The sequence below is a fragment of the Oncorhynchus kisutch genome, linkage group LG28 (assembly GCF_002021735.2).
Source record: "Oncorhynchus kisutch isolate 150728-3 linkage group LG28, Okis_V2, whole genome shotgun sequence".
NCBI lineage: Eukaryota > Metazoa > Chordata > Actinopteri > Salmoniformes > Salmonidae > Oncorhynchus > Oncorhynchus kisutch.
Window position 1 is genome coordinate 43,265,060 of NC_034201.2, and position 24,386 is coordinate 43,289,445.

The window sequence follows — 24,386 nt, forward strand, 5'->3', positions numbered from 1 at the left end:
TACGTTTGATTGATTTATTGATTGTTCTAATCTATGACACAATAGTGTTCTAATCTATGACACAATAGTGCTCTAATCTATGACACAATTGTGATCTATTCTGACACAATAGAGTTCCAATCTATGACACAATAGTGTTATAATCTATGACAAAATTGTGTTCTAATCTGACACTATAGTGTTCTAATCTACGACACTATAGTGTTCTAATCTACGACACTATAGTGTTCTAATCTACGACACTATAGTGTTCTAATCTACGACACTATAGTGTTCTAATCTACGACACTATAGTGTTCTAATCTACGACACTATAGTGTTCTAATCTACGACACTATAGTGTTCTAATCTACGACACAATAGTGTTCTAACCTACGACACTATAGTGTTCTAATCTACGACACTATAGTGTTCTAATCTACGACACTATAGTGTTCTAATCTACGACACTATAGTGTTCTAATCTACGACACTATAGTGTTCTAATCTACGACACTATAGTGTTCTAATCTATGACACTATAGTGTTCTAATCTACGACACTATAGTGTTCTAATCTACGACACAATAGTGTTCTAACCTACGACACTATAGTGTTCTAATCTACGACACTATAGTGTTCTAATCTATGACACTATAGTGTTCTAATCTACGACACAATAGTGTTCTAATATACGACACAATAGTGTTCTAATCTATGACACTATAGTGTTCTAACCTGCGACACTATAGTGTTCTAATCTACGACACTATAGTGTTCTAATCTACGACACAATAGTGTTCTAATCTACGACACAATAGTGTTCTAACCTACGACACTATAGTGTTCTAATCTACGACACTATAGTGTTCTAATCTATGACACTATAGTGTTCTAATCTACGACACTATAGTGTTCTAATCTACGACACTATAGTGTTCTAATCTACGACACTATAGTGTTCTAATCTACGACACAATAGTGTTCTAACCTACGACACTATAGTGTTCTAATCTACGACACTATAGTGTTCTAATCTACGACACTATAGTGTTCTAATCTACGACACTATAGTGTTCTAATCTACGACACTATAGTGTTCTAACCTATGACAAAATTGTGTTCTAATCTTCAACACAATAGTGTTCTAACCTACGACACTATAGTGTTCTAATCTATGACACTATAGTGTTCTAACCTACGACACTATAGTGATCTAACCTACGACACTATAGTGTTCTAACCTATGACAAAATTGTGTTCTAATCTCACACATTATTGTTCTAATCTGACACAATAGTGTTCTAATCTTTGACACAAAAGTGTTCTAATCTGACAGTCTTGTTCTAATCTTTTACACAATAGTGTTCTAATCTATGACACAATTGTGTTATAATCTTTTACACAAAAGTGTTCTAATCTATGACACAATAGTGTTGTAATAGACATGCTGTTAGGGTTACATTGTGTGATGTCAAACAAACTCAGTGTATGGTTAGTCCAAGACTTGACCTCATGCCTCCATTGCCAAGGCTGGCAGCCCCCCAAAAAATAAAAACACCGTAAAACACTTCAAACATGAATCAAATAGAGTATTGTACAAAAAAAGCTGTAGTTACTGCAAAAACAAGGCATTTATAAAACAGTTTGACATGGTGATTGGTTTTGCTCAGTGCTATGTTCTCGATTAAATTTACACATGCCTTCCATATGTGATTTTTCTAACCAAACTGTTATTCTGGGTGTTTTTGAATTAGCTCTGGCTAGCCAAAACCAATGTGACGCACAACTCCGTACTGGGGTGGGTGTTTGTTTTGACTCCCCAAACGCTGATGGAGACGGGGAGCGAGAGGGAGGGATAGGGGTCATTTTGGGGAGACATGGGGGCTTTCCAGGGTTGGCTCACGCTCAACAGTTTTGTCTGAGGGTTACACTCCGCTAACTGAGTCACACCTCTGGTATTCCTCAGGGCTGAGGCTTGGAGTGGGCCGGGGGATTTCTGCCTGGGAAAAATTGCTCTGCGTTGCACACACAGGAGTCTGTGGTGTGGTTTTACAGCAGGCCAGGCAGGGCAGAGACGGCAGACCTGGGGCTGCTGGGGGATTATGTGCTGTCTCATCACTGCTACTACACTGTTCAGTCTTCAGCCCACACACTCATTGGCTCACATGTAACAGTTAGCCATACACATGGATAAACACAACAGTATTTGTAAAGGTCTTTGAATTAACTTCACAAAACTATTCTACATCTGCATTTTGCAACAATGATTTGAGTGGGAATTATTTAGCAGGAGAGACATTTTGAATCCATATACAACTTCCATGTTGTCCTATAGTACTTAATGTACTTAACTGGATTATTCACACGCTGAGGAGATTAACTCATTGTAAACATTCAAGATGAAGTATCTATGCAACCCATCACAGCCTCTGGGATTCCAGAACCATTCCAGCAGCTGTTTGTCATTTAAGCTTGTCAAGGCCAAATATCTGACTCTGAAACTTATTAACGAAGTTTCCCTTTACTGTTGTGAGACAAAACCACTAGGACTTCACAATATATTATATTGACAAGCATGAGCTGAAAACCATCTTAGACAGACAGGGGCTGAGCTTGACATAGCAAAGGATGTGACCATGTTCATTAGTCTAATCCAGACAGCTTTAACAGCATGGCGAGGCACCAAGGCTATAGTGGCTCTGAGTAACTTGGGTAATCCATTGGTCATGTCTGTGGCTACGTAGGTCTAAAAATAGTAGCCTTTCGGTGTGATTCCGTCACGCTTGGTCAATCACAATTAGGCTGAGGAACATTCAGAAATGCATTATTTTGGTCACCAGCTGGTCTGTGTGAAAAGTGATCAGTGTGCTTGAGAGAAGCCATGTGTTGCAATGCTTTTCTTCCATTCTGGTATAGCACATGATTGAACTATGGTTTCTCCCTCTTTCCCACAGTCGTGGATGGTTACAGCTCTTTTCCCAGATGTCAAGAGGCAGAAGAGGATACTGGACTTAACGGAATCACATGTGTGTTTGTGTGTGTGTTGTTTTAAACATCGGCTCACAACAAACCCCAAGCACCTCATCAGGGTACAAAACTAACACATAAATCAGTGTATCTTGTCTATTCTGCTTGTAGATGGAAATGACCCGACAGAAGGAGGAGGACATCTTGGAAGACATTTTGGCCAAGATTCAATCTGATCGCAGGTTGCAGACAAAGTGGTTTTTAAAGACCCGACACATGCAGTGTTCACTGTGAAAGTGAGAGAAGCTGCATTTTCTGCTATCAGTTTGAATCCTGGCTCTTTTCAATCCACATCTCGGAAGTTCAGCTTTACAGCGTGATTTAACTGTAACGGCAAAGACTGCATGCACGGTAAACGCTCAATCGGAAATGACCTTTACATGTCTACCACGGAATCTGTAACACTTTTCAGATTGAACAGAACCCTTAATATCTCAATGCCTGTGTCTCATACAAGAAATATTACTGGGACAGACAGTCAACCGGAATACTAATGGAACGCAGAGCCCGAGAGACAGAAAGAGAGAGATACGTCACAGCAGATATTATACTGAATGGGAACAGAACATGTGAATGTGATTCTCATTCAGTCCTAAAATCTAAAAAGACCAAATGTATCATCATTTGTCAATATTTGTCAATGACGCACTCAGCACAAGACTGTCAGAAATGGCGGGGGGGGCAGTTATTGACACATCACCCTTTGCCCATGTAAAGACAAGTTACTGGAGTCGACTCGACTATCACACGTTTGCCATAGTTGCTCTCAACAGTGTATTTGCTCAACTCAAACACGTTATGATTTATGTTTCTAGCTCTCTGGTTAATACAGGTCAATATTTGCGGAGGAGTCGTGAGCAGGGCTGGCAGTTCAGGGGGTTTTGGGTTTAGGTGAGGGCGAGCAGAGGGGGCTCAGGGTCCCGCGAGAGTGTCAGGACCTGAACAGGGCCAGTCTGACACCCCCTGTGTTTGCTGTTCCATAGCCCCTTCCTCTCTTCTCTCCTCTCATCTCCTTTCATCTCCCCACTTCCCTCATCTCCTCTCTTCTCTTCTCATCTCCTCTCCCCTCTTTGTTCCCCTCCCCTCCTCTCTCCTCTCCTTTCATCTCCCCTCCTCTCCTCTTCCCTCCTCTCCTATCCCCTCTTCTCCTCTTCTCCTCTCTTCTCTCCTCTCCCTTTCTCTCCTCTCATCTCCTCTCTCCTCTCCTCTCCCTTTCTCTCCTCTCATCTCCCCTCTCCTCTCCTCATAAATGTGCCAGGTGTGTTGAATGGCTGCCTGACTGTCTGCTGGTGAACTCACCTCAGCTACCCCACACCCATTTCTGCTCCTACCACTGCGGTATAGTTACAGGTCAGTTAGGTCTAAGGTCACAGGGGGCTGAGGCGAAATCAATACTGCACATCCTATGGTTAGTTCGTTTTAACCATAGGATGACTTTGATGATTCATTTTCAAAACATATATGAAAGATTTTCTATGTGCTGGGAAGCCAGGCTGTGCCCCCTCAGGCACTTGATCTCAGTATTGCCTGCAGGTCTCTCTGTCTCTCTGTGTGGGAGGGATGCGTCTATGATGAATGTCTTGATCCATCTTGTATAAACCTGTCCTATTTCATTTGCTTTGGGAGAGGATAATCCTGATTTCTTCTTGGCAGAGCACCAATAGCATTATTTCCCTCAGCTCAGCAGGAAGCATTAAAGGTTCAACTATGATACTATGATAAATGTTGGGGAACAGAGGTAGAAAAAGGAATATATACATTGTGATATCTCATGTTGTGCTATTAACTCTACTGAAGTTACATACAGGGTAGCCTAGTGGTTAGAGCGTTGGACTAGTAACCGAAAGGCTGCCAGTTCAAATCCCCAAGCTGACAAGGTACACATCTGTTGTTCTGCACCTGAACAGGCAGTTAACCCACTGTTCCTAGGCCGTCATTGAAAATAAGAATTTGTTCTTAACTGACTTGCCCAGTTAAATAAAATTATCTGTATTTCTTCATCAAAATTGAATTAACGGTAAATTAAACTGCTGACCTGCATCTCAACATTTGGGACAAAGTGATTACTTGGTGTGAAAATAATCCCTTCACCATCAAGGAAAGAAGTCACAGAGACTGACATACAGCTGCAGTGTCACGTGGAGGGAGTATTAAAGAGCCATGTAATCATTCATGGCTGTGGGGCAAATCCTCTAAGTGCAACTGCCATGGAGGCAGATGTGATACATCATTGCATCTGTGAGATGTGAGAGAGTAGGAGGGTGCAGAGAGGGGGGGGGGGGGGAGAGTAGGAGGGTGAGAGAGAGAGAGAGTAGGAGGGTGAGAGAGAGAGAGAGAGAGAGAGAGAGGGGGAGAGAGAGTAGGAGGGTGCAGAGAGAGAGAGATCAGATCTAGGAAGACGGTGGTCATTCATCTTTGGTGTTAATCCGTTAATGAGATTACACTGTTCTCCTCTTGTTGCTGCTCATCGATTAACACCGGATGTCGTCGCTCTCAAAGTCTCTCCCTTTAAAGCCATTGGCACCCTTTGGCCCCGTCAGTGCTCTGTTATCAAAACACCTTGCCCTCAAAGTCTCTCCCTTTAAAGCCATTGGCACCCTTTGGCCCCGTCAGTGCTCTGTTATCAAAACATCTTGTCCTCAAAGTCTCTCCCTTTAAAGCCATTGGCACCCAGTGGCCCCGTCAGTGCTCTGTTATCAAAACACCTTGCCCTCAAAGTCTTTAAAGAGGTAGTGGGGAAAGAGGAATAATCTTTAGAATTGTGATAGTGTTCTATTTCATAAATGTTGTTGTTGATTTAAAATGGAATATATCTTGAAACAAAAGTGGTGGTTTCCAAGTTCAAAATTATTGACACTATATAAACTAGTCACCCCGCAGTGTATGTTATTATACCCCTGATGAAGACAGATTGTCTGTCGAAACGTTGGATATTAGGTTATTAAACTATTGCATCTGAGCTCCTAGAATGTACGGCTCTTTTTCAGGAAATAGACATGACCACATCAGCAGGAGGACTTGTGACAAACCTCAACTTCCAGTCCATTTAGAAGAGTATCAGATTGTCAGAGCAAGCTGTCAAATATTTGACAAACAGCACCAATAAAAGTCCCATTCTGTTTCCATGGAAACTGAGAGTGAGAGAGAGAGAGAGAGAGAGAGAGAGAGAGAGAGAGAGAGAGACAGAGAGACAGAGAGAAAGAGAGAGAGAGAGAGAGACAGAGAGACAGAGAGAGAGAGAGAGAGAGAGAGAGAGAGAGAGACCTGCAGGCAATACTGAGATCAAGTGCCTGAATTGTAGGAATTGTTGTCAATGTTTTCTACTCCCAAAGTATGTTATTCAGCTTTTCTAGTCACAAAAATGTCACTGCACACCAAGATGGCTGTTGATGTGGGTAAGCCTTCAGCTACTTGAGTTCACTGATCAGCTGTTGTCAAAGGGGAAAGTACACATTATCCAGGCATAAATAGTTTGGTGGACAGCTATTCCACAAATAGTGCCTCAACAATACCCTGAAATGAGGTGATTAGTGATTAGTGAAATGTTTTAGACAGATTGGAACGAGTCACATAAATATAACAGAGGAAGATGTGAAAACATTATTCTGACCTTAGAACTACACTATGATATTACATTTGAAGAGTTTCATTCCAAAATGCTCTATCCACCAATTTATCCCATTTGTCATCAGATGACAATCATCAGATTGTTTATGGGTACCTTCACGTGTGTGTAAAATATATATTTTTTAAATTACAGTTCACAGATTTTTTATGAATAGATTTTGGATGGGTATTAAAATGGGTTTTGGTGCAGAACGAGTATACGAAGAATTTTGAACACCTGCTCTTTCCATGACATAGACCGACCATGAATCCAGAGGAAAGCTATGATCTCTTATTGATGTCACTTGTTAAATCCCCTTCAAACAGTATAGATGAAGGGGAGGAGACGGGTTAAAGAAGGATTTTTAAGCCTTGAGACAATTGAAACATGGATTGTGTGTGTGTGTGTGCCATTCAGAGGCTGAATGGGGAAGACAAAAGATTTAAGTGCCTTTGAATGGGATATTGTAGTAGGTGCCAGGCACACAGGTTTGTGTCAAGAACTGCAACGCTGCTGGGTTTTTCCACGCTTAACAGTTTCCTGTGTGTATCAAGAATGGTCCATCACCCAAAGGACATCCAGCCAACTTGACACAACTGTGGGAAGCATTTGGAGTCAACATGGTCCAGCATCCCTGTGGAACGCTTTTGACACCTTGTAGAGTCCCTGCCCTGATTAATTGAGGCTGTTCTGAGGGCGAAAGGGGAGGGGTGCAACTCAATATTTGTATACTCAGTGTATATCTATTGTTTAGCTGGAATGTTCGTATTCTGTATATACTGCTTCACTCATTTCATATGTATATACTGTATTCTACTGTATTTAGTCAATGCCATCTAATGCCATCAACTCAATCTAATATTTATATATTTCTTAATTCCATTCTTTTACTTTCAGATGTGTGTATCGTTGTGTATTGTTAGATATCACCGCGCTGTTGGAGCTAGTAACACAAGCATTTCGCTACAATCTGCTATAGTAATATATTTTGTGTATGTGACCAATAAAATGTGATTTAATTGTGATATGTGGTTGTCTCACCTAACTATCTGAAGATGAATCCCCTGTAAAATGCTCTGGATAACATCATCTACTAAATGACTAAAATTTCAAAACCCCTTTTCAAATATTAATGTCACAAATGTATAATTTGCACAGTTCTTTAAAAAATATATAAATTTGTCACATTTGATTGTGTAAAACCTAACAGTACCACTTACTTATCTGAGAATGAGGCGGATATGTAGCGTTTTGCAACAAAACATGAAATAGATTCCGAACCAATACACTACAGGTCAAAAGTTTGGCCACACCAACTCATTCAAGGGTTTTTCTTTATTTTTGACTTTTTTTCTACATTGTAGAATAATAGTGAAGACATCAAATCTATTAAATAACACATATGGAATCATGTAGTAACCAACAAAGTGTTAAACAAATCAAAATATATTTTATATATATATATAGTAGCCAAAGGGTGGCTACTTCTTCAAAGTAGCCATCCTTTGCCTTGATGACACCCTTAGAATTCTCTCAACCAGCTTCATGGGGTAGTCACCACAGGTGTGCCTTGTCAAAAGTACATTTGTGGAATTTCTTTCTTTCTTAATGCGTTTTAGCCAATCAGTTGTGTTGTGACAGAAGATAGCCCTATTTGGTAAAATATCATGGAGACGTATTCTAGTGGGTGTACCAAGCAAGAAGGCAGTAACTGCTGTCTAGGGTCAGAGGTCATGTCAGAGGTCAGGGTCAATATGAATCAAACATTACCTCAGAGTAAGACAACAGATAAGCACATTTCCACTGATCTGCCTACAATTAATTAACGCTTTCTTATGTTCTTAAACAGTAAAATGCTAATTTACAAACATTTCTGAAAATAGATATGTAGCATTTTGGAATGAAACTCTTAATTTATTTGATCAATCTGATCGCTCAATGATGTGTACACGTTATAACAGTATGAAGTGTAATACTGTAATTCTGCATTAAAAAAGTATGTCAACAAGTGTATGCTTTTTGAAGAGAAGAGAGGGAAACACCTTTCTCTTTTTCCATGCTGAAGAGTTGGGTCAGTGACCTACGCGTTACAAAGCTCAATGTAGTGGTGCAACAGAACAGACCGGTGTGGTGGCTGTGGCCTAGCTCCACTACGGCAGGTGTCGGGTTATGTCAGGGAAGTGCTCTATCCGGATATATCCTGGTGTGTCTTGAGAGGACAACTCACCCTCAAACACCTCATAGGGACAGTCAGTTAATATGCTATCGCTATCACACTATTTTTTAAACACATAAAATACTGTGTTTCTATGTCAAAATGTTTTGTTATCTTTCAGTCTTCTGTGACGTAAATAAAGTGTAATATTGGGATGCAAACTCAAAATGTAATACATTTCAACTCTATATCTGACATGGTACAGGTGTCTTCTTTTTTTTAAAGACCATAACCATGTGTGTGAGGTCTATACTTTTATTTAAAAGTAGATTTGTTTAAGACCGCCAAGTAACACGGTGTGACCCTGACTTAGCCCGCTAAAAGGTTATAAAGAGCACATGAGACATCTGATTTCCTAAAGCGTTGGAGAGATAATAATGTAGACTTATTGTAAGTTTGTCTTCCCGAGGGACACAGTGGTAGCATTTGTGACTGCCTCAAAAGCTCTACTTGTTCGTTATTATGTGTTGTACAACATTGCGTTCCTCTTGTTAAATCACAATGTTACTTCCTGATGACCTTTGTGTTGTGTCTGTTCCTGATGTGTTTGTTTATGATGAGTCAACAAACTGCCCGGCTGAATCTCTCTCATTTAAAGCCACCACTTCAGAGGAACAGAGCAGTGCTGCTTTATGCTGAGATTTTGCTTTGACGGCGGATGAAAGAGATTTAATCCTTTGTTCTGATTTATTAAAGTAGAGGGTATTGACAAATTGATCACACTGAAATAACTGACAAATCCTTATGACATTCATTTTTAAAGAGGAAGTGAAATCCATGTGGAGAGGAAATGAAACCCCATGCAGCTGTCTGCTGATGTTTATGATTCTTTTCATGTGACTATTTGAGAATTTCATTGCTTCCTTGTGTACAGTATGTAACGTAGTCAATGTATTCAGTATGTCAGGTCTGGCATTTCGGTTACTTGAGAGTCAATTACTTTTTTTATGGTCTCTTTAATCGTCCCCTCCCAATTTTAATTGTAATTTCAATCTGTTCCCTGGCCTCCAATGACTCCAGGCCTCTCCCATCTGGGCTACCAAGTCACATCTGGCTTCTCCTCTGGGCCTCGCTGGGCAGGGTGTGTGTGTGTGTTTGCGTGTCTGCTGCTGTGCATGTGTGTGTGTGTGTGTATGTGCATGTGTGTCTGTTTGTCTGTCTGTCTAGTCCTGTGGCCAGGCTCCCTTTCTCCAATGGGGCCCAGACTAGTTGTGTGGCACATCCTGTCCCTGTTCCCCACTTCCCTTCATGTGATTCCATGGTTGATTCTCCACTTCCCTTCATGTGATTCCATGGTTGATTCTCCACTTCCCTTCATCTGATTCCATGGTTGATTCTCCACTTCCCTTCATGTGATTCCATGGTTGATTCCCCACTTCCCTTCATCTGATTCCATGGTTGATTCTCCACTTCCCTTCATGTGATTCCATGGTTGATTCCCCACTTCCCTTCATGTGATTCCATGGTTGATTCTCCACTTTCCTTCATGTGATTCCAAGGTTGATTCTCCACTTTCCTTCATGTGATTCCAAGGTTGATTCTCCACTTCCCTTCATGTGGTTCCATGGTTGAGCGTTGATTTATCTCCCATCTCTCAGTGGCGGCTGCTGCTGCTGCCCACCTGGCAGCCTGATGCCCAGGAGGCCTGGCTGCCTGATCTCCTTCCAGTACATGACTGTGTTTCTGCGAATGAATCTGAGGAGCAATGTTTTTGATTCACATAATTCATATAGTTTGCCACTGAGGCTTTTGAGCTCACTCTGATCTGACACATCCAGACAGGAGTTGAATTGGTCGGTATGGCTGTCACAATCACAACCCACTGGGGCACAGACGTCAATTCAATGTCTATTCCACGTTGGTTCAATGTAATTTAATTGAAAATAAGTGCGGGACAACGTTGATTCAACCAGTGTGTGTGCAGTGGAAATGAACTGGAGGATAGTAGCCAGATCTGGCAAACATTATAGATTCAACAATGAATCCTAAAAAATTGAGTGAGTATCCTCAACTGATAGGGGCTGCAGGGTAGCCTAGTGGTTAGAGCATTGGACCGAAAGGTTGAAAGTTCAAATCCCTGAGCTGACAAGGTACAAATCTGTCGTTCTGCCCCTGCACAAGGCAGTTAACCCCACTGTTCCGAGGCCGTCATTGAAAATAAGAATTTGTTCTTAACTGACTTGCCTAGTTAAAGAAAAAAACTGTCATACAGAAGTTTAACAGAAGTGACTTCAGGAGATTTCATGTTCATGGCAAAAGGAAGCATGTGGGAATGTAAAGAAACACACAAAAAAAACTCCAGCTAAGAAAAATATCCCCAGGGTGACATACATTTGACAGGGAGACAAACGTGCACAAACATTGATAGCTTTACCAAACGCTCAGTTAAAAGACAGTGCTGCCACCATGTGGGCAGAAATAATATTGCATTGCATTTAGTCATGTCCTGACTACTGACGCTAAATCATGCCGATCAAGAATTTACTACTACTGTCATCATAAAACATGTATAAAACGCATAAAGGAGACCATCGATTTATCTTTAAAATAAGTGGCTATGAATCAGAATTTGTCAGGAGAATCACATACATCACATTTCCCTCTCTCATTATGCTTCTGCCTTTGTTTTCACAGGTGAGTAGTCTCTGGAAACACTAATAGGGGTGGCAGGTAACCTAGTGATTAAGAGCGTTGGGCCAGTAACCGAAAGGCTGAGAGAAATCTGCCAAGGTGGAAAAATCTTACGTTCAAGGTGGAAAAATCTTACGTTTACTGAGCAAGCTAGTAAACTCCAAACAACAACTGTCCCCCGGGCGCCGTTGACATCGATTAAGGAAGCCCCCCCCCCCTACCACCACCACCTCTTTGATTCAGAGGGGTTGGGTTAAATACGGAAGACACATTTCGGTTAAATGCATTCAGTTGTGCCTAAAATGTTGAATCATGAACAAAATGACTTGTTGGGTTTTTACTTTTAGGTCATTTTGTTTTATTAGAAAGAGGCATAAAAGTTAGACCGCTTGTGATAACAACCAATACTGTGCATCTAAAAAACATCACACCACTACATAATAACAATATATAAAAAAGTGAATTCATTTTACATAGGGGCAGGGGGAACTCCCATAGATACCATAAGTGAAAGTAGAGCCTCTGAGAGAGGTGATCATTCTGACAGCAGCTGTCAGGCAACAGTGATCCGTCCAATAGATAGATGGCTGTTAAAAAGATAGTGAGGACAGCCAGACTGATGTCTGTTTGTCACAGTGTGGGTGCGTCCCATAAGGCACCCTGTTCCCTATTCCCAGCTACCTGGTCATGCAATATATAGGGAACAGGGTGCCTTATGGGACACACCCACTGTGACAAAACAGACATCAGTCTGGCTGTCCTCACTATCATGTTAACACCCGTCTATTGGACAGATCAGTGCTCTGGCTCTTCCACCCTAGTCCAGAGTATAGATGTTCTCCTCCACAGGTCTCCTCATGCGGATCTCATAGACGATGTGAGGCGGCTCTTTGGCTGACAAACTAGAGGGACACAACATCATCACGCATTGATCATTCCTAATCAATGATAAGTAATTGGACTAATTGAAGCCTATACATTCTTCGTTCATTTATATGTCAAAATTTGTCTTCGTAATTAAAAACAAAATGTTTTGTGTTCAATTATATGTTTACAGTCGTGCTTAGTGTTTGCTTACCAGCCTGTCTTTAAAGCTCTTCTGTGAATCCCTCCTAGAGAAGAAAATAAATAGTTGAAATCAACTCAAATCAAAGTTTATTCGTCAATATGCATAGGAGGATACAGCATATTCAGCACATTGTAAACACTACAATGAAATACTTACTCTTAATTAGTTAGTGGTAATACACTGCTAAATGGGCAAACATTTCACATCACAGCAAGATGTCTGAATACGTGAGCATTACCACACTGGGCTTTTCTCGACAGAGGATGTGAGTTTGCAGTTACATACGTTTAAACCCCAATATGACCAAGGCCCCCATTATAAGTAGGAGCAGACTGAGGGAGAGAGAGAGCACTGGGATGTTGATCTGGAGAGAGAAGCTGGGAAGAGGCTCCTCCATCTGGTTACAGAGCACAGAGAGAAGAAGAAGGGTTAAACTCTTGGAGGGATTTGTTAGGCTTTCATATGGTAAATGTAAATGTTCGGTTATATGCCAGTGGCGATACTATATAGTAGTATATAAAATACTCACAAGTGTTTGCGAAGGGAAAAGACTGGTGTTCTGTCTTGGAATGGCTAGATGTGATGATTCAACAGCTCTCCAGTGTTCTAGAAAAGGAGACACCTCACAATGAAGATGTGGAAGGATGGTAAATCTCTCACTTGGCAGGACATTCAATCACCCCTGAGACATCATCAACCACTGCTGCTTGATTCTCTCGAAATGAAAACTCTCATTTCAACACGGTTTCCGATGAAATACACTGAGGACTGCATTGCACTGAACAGCGCAATGTGTTTCAAGATAATACTGCATAGTATAAAACGTAAAACATGTTTGAGGCTCTTTGTGATTAAACAGCCATAGAAAACGAGTTAGAATCTTGGTCTGAAACTATTCTCTGAGAGGGAAGTGTCCTCATTTTGAAAATGAAAGTTTGTAAGGCATGTAAGGAACTGTTAACATCATTTTTTTCTCCATTTGATTTGTAAGCACATTGAGCAACTTTGCGAGGCGAGTTCCAGGGAGTTTGATCATTGATGTCGTAACACTGGGAGGGTGAATGAAGGGTGATCGTCCGTTTTCATTCCTATCTAGTTAGGATTTCTCCATTTTTAACCACACATGAATCATCATTACGACCGTCAACACAACCCAAGAGGTTAAGAGGTCAGGCCTAGGTTCCTCTAGGGTTCGCATGAGATTAATACGATCTATTTATTGTATGTCTTTGATAGGAAATACGCATCTCGCATACATCAGGATCCCATGAGTTCACCCCTTTCTCTATTATACACTGACTCACCTGTGGTGGAAGGAGCTTCTGTAACATGTACAGTGGTGCTTGTTGGCAAAACGGTCACTGGAGCTAAGAAAACAATTCACAAATTCAAAACATACATTTTGGGAGAGTGAATTGCATTATGGACCAGTTTTGAGTTAATTACGTGCCATACAACAAATAGGGCCGGCGTGTTTTTTTTTGTGGACGAGAAAGCTAGAAAGACTAAGTTAATTGATTTCCATTGTTGCCCAAGAGTGTAGAGTAGTGAAAATAAATTATATCTCGCCACAAATTACCTTTCATGACCCTTAAGTTTTGAATAATTTTTTTGTCGTTGAAAATGCCATCTATGTCCACTCTGCAACAGTATGGCCCACTGTCTGTCCGCTTGACGTCGAGAATTCCCAGGTCCATTTCTCCCGCGAGGACATCACCTGCCAGTCTGTACCTGTCCGACACCTTGGAGATGACGCCATGTTTGTCTGTCTGCGCGAGGATGTTGTTGCACCAGAACGTGCCACATTCTCGTCCCCAGCACACGCGGCTCAAACCCAAACGGCTCACTGAATATTGACAGGACAATGTCGCAGTAGCACCTTCCATCACCTTGAATGCTGACACTGAACACCTGGCTGTTGAGCAGGGGGAAATAAACACAGGTATGACAAGGCTATTTCCACCTTCCAAAGGTTCCGTACACATCTTAACAACATCCCAAGGTCAACCACGAAACTTTCTCAATTTTGCCTCAAGTTTTGATCAAAGGGCTATATTTTGTAGCTTGCTACGCATCTCAATTCGGTTGCTATAATTATAGTAAAAGTATGGTAGTCTTCGAAACAGTAGGCCTATGTAGGTATGGAAAAACTAATACACAGCCATGTCAAATAACTCAAAGTAACACCAAAACACATTATTGTATGAAAACTGCCATGTCTAATGTTGAACAGTTAGACCTACTCAATGTAGCTGTGGACAGTTAGACCTACTCAATGTAGCTGTGGACAGTTAGACCTACTCAATGTAGCTGTGGACAGTTAGACCTACTCAATGTAGCTGTGGACAGTTAGACCTACTCAATGTAGCTGTGGACAGTTAGACCTACTCAATGTAGCTGTGAACAGTTAGACCTACTCAATGTAGCTGTGGACAGTTAGACCTACTCAATGTAGCTGTGAACAGTTAGACCTACTCAATGTAGCTGTGGACAGTTAGACCTACTCAATGTAGCTGTGAACAGTTAGACCTACTCAATGTAGCTGTGGACAGTTAGACCTACTCAATGTAGCTGTGAACAGTTAGACCTACTCAATGTAGCTGTGGACAGTTAGACCTACTCAATGTAGCTGTGGACAGTTAGACCTACTCAATGTAGCTGCCGAACGTTGAACAGTTAGACCTACTCAATGTAGCTGCCGAACGTTGAACAGTTAGACCTACTCAATGTAGCTGTGGACATTGAACAGTTAGACCTACTCAATGTAGCTGTGGACATTGAACAGTTAGACCTACTCAATGTAGCTGCAAACGTTGAACAGTTAGACCTACTCAATGTAGCTGTGAACAGTTAGACCTACTCAATGTAGCTGTGAACAGTTAGACCTACTCAATGTAGCTGTGAACAGTTAGACCTACTCAATGTAGCTGTGGACAGTTAGACCTACTCAATGTAGCTGTGAACAGTTAGACCTACTCAATGTAGCTGTGGACAGTTAGACCTACTCAATGTAGCTGTGAACAGTTAGACCTACTCAATGTAGCTGTGGACAGTTAGACCTACTCAATGTAGCTGTGGACAGTTAGACCTACTCAATGTAGCTGTGAACAGTTAGACCTACTCAATGTAGCTGTGGACAGTTAGACCTACTCAATGTAGCTGTGGACAGTTAGACCTACTCAATGTAGCTGTGGACAGTTAGACCTACTCAATGTAGCTGTGGACAGTTAGACCTACTCAATGTAGCTGTGGACAGTTAGACCTACTCAATGTAGCTGTGAACAGTTAGACCTACTCAATGTAGCTGTGGACAGTTAGACCTACTCAATGTAGCTGTGAACAGTTAGACCTACTCAATGTAGCTGCCGAACGTTGAACAGTTAGACCTACTCAATGTAGCTGCGGACAGTACACCTCCAGCCAAGGCCAAAGCTGCCAACCTGTCTAGAACAAAGCCGTTGGAGACCCGTGTCATTCTAGTAGTAAACAAAGGACACACAAAGAGTGAGGCTGTTTCTGTGGTGTTAGTCAGATTGTGGGGGCGGGGCATCCAACTCGAACTACACCCATGTACCCAATCATTCAACAGCCTAAACTCCAATTATTTGTACTTGTTTTAGATAACGTTTCCTTGCCTGAAAATGTTAGGAGGACGAGGATCCAACGACGGGGGGAAAACGGTCCAGAACTAGCAGCCATCTTGTGTATCCAGTGTGTAGGAGTGGAGGGTGTGTGCTGGGAATGGGCAGGGTGGTGCAGAGACAGGGCATCTGAATGGGCAGCTGTGTTCTCGTGGGGGCCACTGCTTGTGACATCTCCAGGCAGGACAGCCACAGCCACTGTGACCCCTCTGCTAACCTCCTCCTATGGCAGGGCCGGGAGCGAAGAAAAGGCCCATTGTTGACGGAATTTTCATCTGCATATACCAGAGTAAACAAACTGATGATTTAGGAGGCTCATCTCCCAGGGTACACAATGTGTTTTTAAAAGCTAACCCATAGCCAAAGGTTATGACTAGCCAGTTCCCCAAATCCTTAAATTGATGTAAGGCTTTTAGTAGTTTTTAACAATGTATTAGTGGAAAAATCAATTGTGTAGCAAATGAATAATTAGACACATTAGAATTTCAAGTTAGAATTTTTATTATCATGCAACAGATTGGGTTTGAACAAGACAATATACCCCAAAATTGGGTAAAGAAGACCATTTTCCGAAGAATGTCGCGATTATGTGTGACTTTTCACTGCCTTTGTATGCCTGGGTGATGTTGCAGATGGGTGTAGCTAAATGTCCTGGTTAGAGGACATGGAGGGGATAGAAAACCATAGCACACTTCCTGCTAAGTCATTGCTTTTCATTTCATCAGGCATTAAAGCTGATGCCATTTTTTATTTTGGTCACTTTTAGGCTAGTACATAAAAAAATGATCTGGTCATCATAATCAATTGAAACATACACTGTTAACAAATCCAATGAAATGTTATTGGTGACATGCACATGGCTAGCAGATGTTATTGGTGACATGCACATGGTTAGCAGATGTTATTGCGAGTGTAAAGAAATGCTTGTGCTTCTAGTGTTAGTGCTGAATACACAAAGGAAGCCATATTAGTAAGGCCCTTTTTTAAAAATAAACCTTTCAATAACACAAATCAACTGTTTGGTTCACTTATCAGCAAACACTACTGATTCTGTAGTGACTTTTGTCTTGTCCGGCTGAATCATTAGCCTTTAAGTCAACCTCAGCCTTGTAACACAGAGCTACTGCACTACTACACTACTGCACTATACTGTACTACTGTACTACTGCACTATACTGTACTACTGCACTATACTGTACTACTGCACTATACTGTACTACTGCACTATACTGTACTACTGCACTATAATGTACTACTGCACTATACTGTACTACTGCACTATGCAACATGTTAACAGCGTAAGTGTGGTGGCGAAGTGTCCGTGCTCCGTCAGTAGATATCCTCATAGTAGTCTCTCTCGTTGTCCTCTATCTGATAGACGTTCTCTACAGCCGTCTCTCGAGTGTGCAGGCCCAAGCTGGACACTGAGTTTCTGTACAGGACTGAGCCGCCAGAGCGCTGTGGTCTGACAAAGGAAAGACCAATAAATGCAGAGCTAAGCGAGATGCTGTAGCTTGACGTACTGTATTGTCCTTCTACATTATACTGCTTAGTTTCTGATCCAGTTGAATTTATGCTGAGAAAAGTTTTGGAGTGTTGGTGTAAAATCTGACATAGGAAATAAAGTTTGTATTGATTGTATTGATTTAGGACAGGGCTACTTGTTTTGTACAGTATTGAGAATCCCATATATTTTTCAGCTGTGACGTTTCACAAAAAGTTCTGAACCTTTCTATTCTCATAGTTTCTACAGATTGTAAATTAAAGAAACACATTTTTAGGTAAGAGTATTATTATACTATTGATCCATTGACCAAGACTTTTCACATCACCCAGCAGCCATTCCTGAACCTGTGACCAAAAACTAGAATCCAGGGTCATTTTGGGTATCAGTTCATAAACCATGTGCCATGGAATCAGTATATCGAAAATCTCTACCCATCTAATTTTCACTCTATATGGTACAGCTGTCAAATGTTTGGCTCCTAAATGAAACTGGTATACTCTCCCCCTTCCACTTGCCTCTTCCATTTTTGTGGTAATGATGCAATTTAGTTGGTTGTAATTTTGGGTAGAGCAGACATTTCCATATATTTTTGTTAGTTGCACGTGTGACATAACTCCACCATTCCTATTTATGATATAATTTACAAAGATTATACAGTTTTAAAAAATAATGTTTTTTTTTAAATCAGTTAGTATATTTGAGTTTAACTATAATATTTGTTGTAACATTTTGTTCTGTCTTTTCTGGTGGATTAAAATGAAATTGCAACCAACTTTCAATGGCTTGTTTTAAAATAGTGATGTGGACTGGATCTTTGTATTCACCACTTGGGTCCCGTTTCAGGAATAATGAAAGCAGACATTCTGCTTGAGGATCTGATAATCTACCATTTGTAAAGGAGTGGTTAAAACATAATAAAACAATAATGGTCATCTGAGTACATCAATAAAGGTCTGGTATACTTCAACTGGTGTACTTCAACTGGTATACTTCAACTGGTATACTTCAACTGGTATACTTCAACTGGTGTACTTCAACTGGTATACTTCAACTGGTGTACTTCAACTGGTATACTTCAACTGGTATACTTCAACTGGTATACTTCAACTGGTGTACTTCAACTGGTATACTTCAACTGGTGTACTTCAACTGGTGTACTTCAACTGGTATACTTCAACTGGTGTACTTCAACTGGTATACTTCAACTGGTATACTTCAACTGGTATACTTCAACTGGTATACCATCCAGCCCTGGAGTTTTCCCAGACTTTAATTGCATCATGTTCCTCCTCTGTAATTTGTCTTTCACATGAGTCTTTTTGTACAGCTGTTCATTTTACATGATTAATAGAGAATAAATCCTTGCAATGAACTTTGGTTAGTGGAGATGGAGGAGACTGAAACGAAAACATGTGTTTAAAGTACTTTGCTTCCTCTTTCAAATGATCGTTTGGTGAGTTATGGGTGACTCCGTTATTTGTAAGTTTCAGTAAATTAGTTTCAGTCAATTATTTTTGGTAGCATTTCTATGCTGAAGATTAAAAAATAATTTGGTGTATTTTTTCCCAATATCCAGTTTGCTTTATTTTATAATATATTCCACTTGATCTTTCTTGAATAAGTTTCTCCATTTATTTTAGTTACAATTAGCGATCTGCTGTACGTATGTTATGACAGAAAAAGTCCGTTATAAATAAATTCTGTCCTGGTTAAAAACAACTTGTCACCCAATAGGATTTGATTAAATTACCAAATTCCTCGCCCACGTGGAAATGATGTAAGAATAATGTACAGTGCATTTGGAAAGTATTCAGACCCCTTTACTTTTTCATCATTTTGTTACGTTACAGCCTTGTTCTAACATTGATTAAATCGTCCCCCCCCCCCCCCCCCCTCATCAATCTACATACAATACCGCATAATGACAAAGCAAAAACTGGTTTTTAGACATTTTTACAAATAAAAAATAATAATAAGGGAAAATCACATTTGCATAAGTACTCAGACCATTGGCGCAGTACTTTGTTGAAGCACCTTTGGCAGCTATTACGGCCTCATCTTCTTGGGCATGACACTACATGCTTGGCTCTGGCAAAGTGACCATCGGGTTCTTGGTCACATCCCTGACCAAGGCCCTTCTCCCCCGATTGCTCTGGCGGCCAGCTCTAGGAAGAGTCCTGGTGGTTCCAAACTTCTTCCATTTAAGAATGATGGAGGTCGCTGTGTTCTTGGAGACCTTCAATGCTGCAGGTACTCTTCCCTAGATCTATGCCTCGAAAACAATCATGTCTCGGCACTCTACGGACAATTCCTTTGATGTCATGGCTTGGTTATTGGTCTGATATGCAATGTCAACTGTGGGAACTTATATAGACAGGTGTGTGCCTGTCCAAATCATGTCCAATCAATTGAATTTACCACAGTTGGACTCAAATCAAGTTGTAGAAACATCTCAAGGATGATCAATGGAAACAGGATTCACCTGAGCTCAATTTCAAGTCTCATATCAAAAGGTCTGAATACTTATGTAAATAAGGTATTTCTGTTATTTGTATTTAATAAATTAGCATAAAATTGGGGTACTGTGTGTAGATTTGTGAGTCACATTTTTATCTAATCCATTTTACAATAAGGCTGTAACATAGCAAAATGTGGAAAAGTCAAGGGGTCGGAATACTTTCTGAATGCACTGTATGTCCAAACTACTGAGCTACAGAGAACAACTATATATGCAAATTATTTGATGGTCTGACCGCATTCTGTCATCTATCAACACAGCAAGAAAATCTATACAGTACCAGTCCAAAATTTGGCCACACCTACTCATTCAAGGGTTTTTCTTTATTTTTTACTTTTAAAATTGTAAAATAATAGTGAAGACATCAAAACTATTAAATAACACATATGGAATCATGTAGTAACCAAAAAAGTGTTAAACGAGATTCTTCAAACTAGTCACCCTTTGCCTTGATGACAGCTTTTCACAATCTTGGCATTCTCCCAATCAGCTTCACCTGGAATGCTTTTCCAACTGTCTTGAAGGTGTTCCCACATATGCTGAGCACTTGTTGGCTGCTTTTCCTCCACTCTGCAGTCCAACTCATCCCAAGCCATCTCAATTGGGTTGAGGTCAGGTCATCTGATGCAAGCTTGGTCAAATAGCCCTTACACAGCCTGGAAGTGTGTTGGGTCATTGTCCTGTTGAAAAACAAATGATAGTCCCACTAAGCGCAAACCAGATGGGATGGTGTATTGCTGCAGAATGCTGAGGTAGCCATGCCGGTAAAGTGTGCCTTGAATTATAAATAAATCACAGAGAGTGTCACCAGCAAAGCACCCCCACACACCACACCTCCTTCTCCATGCTTCACGGGGGTAACCACACATGTAAAGATCATCCGTTCACCTACTCTCCGTCTCACAAAGACACGGCGGTTGGAAACCAATCTCATCAGACCAAAGAACAGATTTCCACCGGTCTAATGTCCATGGCTCGTGTTTCTTGGCCCAAGCAAGTCTCTTCTTATTATTGGTGTCCTTTAGTAGTGGTTTCTTTGCAGTAATTCGACCATGAAGGCCTGATTCACGCAGTCTCCTCTGAACAGTTGATGTTGAAATGTGTCTGTTACTTGAAATCTGGGAGGTGCAATTTGAGGTGCAGTTAATTGCCGATTTCTGAGGTTGGTAACTCGAATGAACTTATCCTCTGCAGCAGAGGTAACTCTGGGTCTTCCTTTCATGTGACGGTCCTCATGAGAGCCAGTTTCATCATAGCGCTTGATGGTTTTTGCGACTGCACTTGAAGAAACTTTCAAGGTTTTTTAAATTTTCCGCATTTACTGACCTTCATGTCTTAACATAATGGTTGCCTGTTGTTTCTCTAAGCTTATTTAAGCGGTTCTTGCCATAATATTTGGTCTTTTATCAAATAGGGCTGTCTTCTGTATACCACCCTGTATAACACAACTGATTGGCTCAAACGCATTAAGGAAAGAAATTCCACAAATTAACTTTTAACAAGGCACATCTGTTAATTGGCAGGTAGCCTAGTGGTTAGAACATTGGACTAGTAACTGAAAGGTTGCAAGATTGAGTCCCTGAGCTGACAAGGTAAAAATCAGTCATTTTTCCCCTGAACAAGGCAGTTAACCCACTGTCCCTAAGCCATAATTTAAAATAATAATTTGTTCTTAACTGACATGCCTAGTTAAATAAAGGAAAAATACATCAAATTGAAATGCATTCCAGGTGACTACCCCATGAAGCTGGTTGAGAGAATGCCAAGAGTGTGCAAAGCTGTCATCAAGGCAAAGGGTGGCTACTTTGTAGAATCTCAAATATAAAATATGTAACACTTTTTTGGTTAGTACATGATTCCATATGTGTTATTTCATAGTTTTAATGTCTTCACTATTATTCTACAATGTAGAAAATAGTAGAAATAAAGAAAAACCCTGGAATGAGGAGGTGTGTCCAAACCTTTGACTGGTACTGTATATCTCACTAGATCAGAATGTTTAAGCCTCCATTTATCTGCTAGTTCCAATATATCTATGATATTCGTGATTTCCTTAAGTGCATGAGGGTGATTGATCACTGATCATCTTGTCTTATTATCTGCTAAGCCATTACACTTATAACTGGCTATACTTATTTCACCATTTGCAATAATGAGATACACATTTCAATTCTATTTATCATTATACATGTTTGTAAACTTACCATTTAAAAAGTAACATAATGATTGAGTGTCCATATAGCTGTACCATGGTATTTGCACTGCTACTGAGTAAACCTCCAATTGTTCTCCACTATTCCAGCCACTAAAGCCTCCTTATTGTTTCACTTCCTCAGTCAGTTGTGGTCTTGGGTCACTTCCTCAATCTGTTGTAGTCTTGGGTCTCATTAGTCATAATTACAATATTACCTCATACACATGTACCATAGACCTAATGGTTTTGCTAATTAGGCCTACATGTCCCATCGATAGATATTGCACAGTGATTCAGTCATTCTCTTGGCATATCGTGGTGATTCAACTACTGTATCAGTTGGAAGAGTTATAGTAGTCATGATAACAGTCTACTTACATTTGGAGTCCCATGGCAACTCTTTCCCATCGCTTTCCTGTAATTACATCGGTAAGATGTTCACCGAGAGAATTTGTTCTTATTATACAGGCAATGGTATAGATAGTGTGTACTTACTCATGACGAGTACAGACACAATCCCCACCCCTGTCAGAACAAGCAGAATGGACCCCAGGATCACAGCCAGGTTGTGGCCTCTCGTCTCCTGTAGACATCACAGATTCATATCAGTTAAAAACGGCATCTCACAGCAGTGTTTCGGATTTTTTGTTTTGCAGGAATTTGCAGTATGTTGTCAAGCTTACTGATTTTGATTCTCTGTAATATAGCGTGGATGAATACTCAGTGGATATTGTGGTCACAGGACCTACACAATGAGGAAGTAAAAGTATGTTTTCACATGTAAGAAGAATACTGCAATAATATAATATATATATAATATAAAATAAGACTTCTATGGACATGACGTTATTCGGTAGGCTGTGTTCCGTACCGTGGTCGTCCATGGTTTGTGGGGTTATGGTCACATTGGCAGATGTCTGGGATGTTGTCGGGACACGTGCTGAACTCAGACAGTAAAAAAATACTAACTGCTCAGCTTGAACAAGTAGACATGCTGTGAAATCATACTATTCCTTTAGTAGAGGCTCACAATTCTCATCCGATAAGCATCAAGTTATGTCCTGGCCTGTCGTGCGTTCTTTACCTTTCTCAATGGTCAAGCTGACATGATATTTCTCATCGTTGAACCATCCAACGTACTGCACTCGACATCCATACGTTCCAGAGTCTTTCTCTGTGATATTGGAGATGGTTAGAGTGACGTCCCCAGTCTTCAGCTCACCCAATAACTGATACCTAACTGACGATCTACGTGTCACTTCAGACCCATCAGTTGAGATTATTTCATTGTCACAACCACCAGAGCTCGGGATGATTCCTTTTCCCCAGCAAATGTGTTGTAGACCATGAGATTTGGCATCATATTTAAATGGCAGAGTGATATTCTGACCCTCAATACCAATGATTTGACTGCATTCACTGACTGAAAATGAGAGAGAAGAAGTAGTGAGAACTTAATTTTATTTGAAATCCTATTCATTTACTTATTAACCAGGTTAAAATAGATATATCGAGCATCACTAACCTGAAAGTAGACAGAGGAGAAACCAGCCTGAAATGCACCGAGTCTCCATGATCGGGTTTTGTCACTTTCTCACTCATGTGTCAGGTCTTTAATAAACTCAAATCAAATCGCCTGGTCACATGACTTCCTCTCCTTCACAACTACTGACAGCTGTTTCCTTTGCGCTCGGATAAGCAGAGGGTCAGTGTTCTTCTGTTTTACCCTTCTAAATATTGCACACAGACTTGCACATGTTTTAGGCATGTTCACATAATTCATAATTTATTGAAAATAAATTAAATCCAGTGTATGATTGTATGAAATACATCCACAGGTACACCTCCAATTGACTCAAATTATGTCAATTAGCCTATCAGAAGCTTCTAAAGCCATGACATCATTTCCCAAGCTGTTTAAAGGCACAGTCTGAACCACTGGAATTGTGATATAGTGAATTATAAGTGAAATAATCTGTCTGTAAACAATTGTTG

General features: G+C 40.6%; 2 protein-coding genes and 1 long non-coding RNA gene across 4 annotated transcripts; 1 reads left to right on the forward strand and 2 right to left on the reverse strand.

The window, feature by feature from the left end:
* Positions 1 to 11,803: 11,803 nt before the first annotated feature.
* timd4 (T cell immunoglobulin and mucin domain containing 4) lies at positions 11,804 to 16,147 on the reverse strand. 2 transcript variants are annotated; one of them, XM_031807553.1, is made up of 7 exons: positions 15,562 to 16,147; positions 14,111 to 15,176; positions 13,836 to 13,898; positions 13,061 to 13,137; positions 12,817 to 12,928; positions 12,541 to 12,574; positions 11,804 to 12,364 (listed from the first exon to the last, which is right to left on the reverse strand). In XM_031807553.1, the coding sequence occupies exons 2-7, from the start codon at positions 14,514 to 14,516 to the stop codon at positions 12,280 to 12,282; spliced, it is 777 nt and encodes a 258-aa protein (XP_031663413.1). In that variant the 5' UTR covers positions 14,517 to 15,176; positions 15,562 to 16,147; the 3' UTR covers positions 11,804 to 12,279. The 2 variants fall into 2 exon arrangements, with proteins under 2 accessions (XP_031663413.1, XP_020320185.1); XM_020464596.2 differs by having other exon boundaries at positions 14,111 to 16,147.
* On the forward strand, positions 13,808 to 16,856 carry LOC116358092 (uncharacterized). Its single transcript, XR_004205928.1, has 2 exons — positions 13,808 to 14,473; positions 16,152 to 16,856. It is a non-coding gene; the product is annotated as an uncharacterized LOC116358092 (long non-coding RNA).
* On the reverse strand, positions 16,656 to 24,035 carry havcr1 (hepatitis A virus cellular receptor 1). The gene is made up of 7 exons (XM_020464594.2): positions 23,917 to 24,035; positions 23,476 to 23,814; positions 23,263 to 23,331; positions 23,075 to 23,136; positions 22,887 to 22,974; positions 22,770 to 22,806; positions 16,656 to 17,637 (listed from the first exon to the last, which is right to left on the reverse strand). The coding sequence occupies exons 1-7, from the start codon at positions 23,963 to 23,965 to the stop codon at positions 17,502 to 17,504; spliced, it is 780 nt and encodes a 259-aa protein (XP_020320183.1). The 5' UTR covers positions 23,966 to 24,035; the 3' UTR covers positions 16,656 to 17,501.
* Between the last annotated feature and the right edge of the window lie 351 nt (positions 24,036 to 24,386).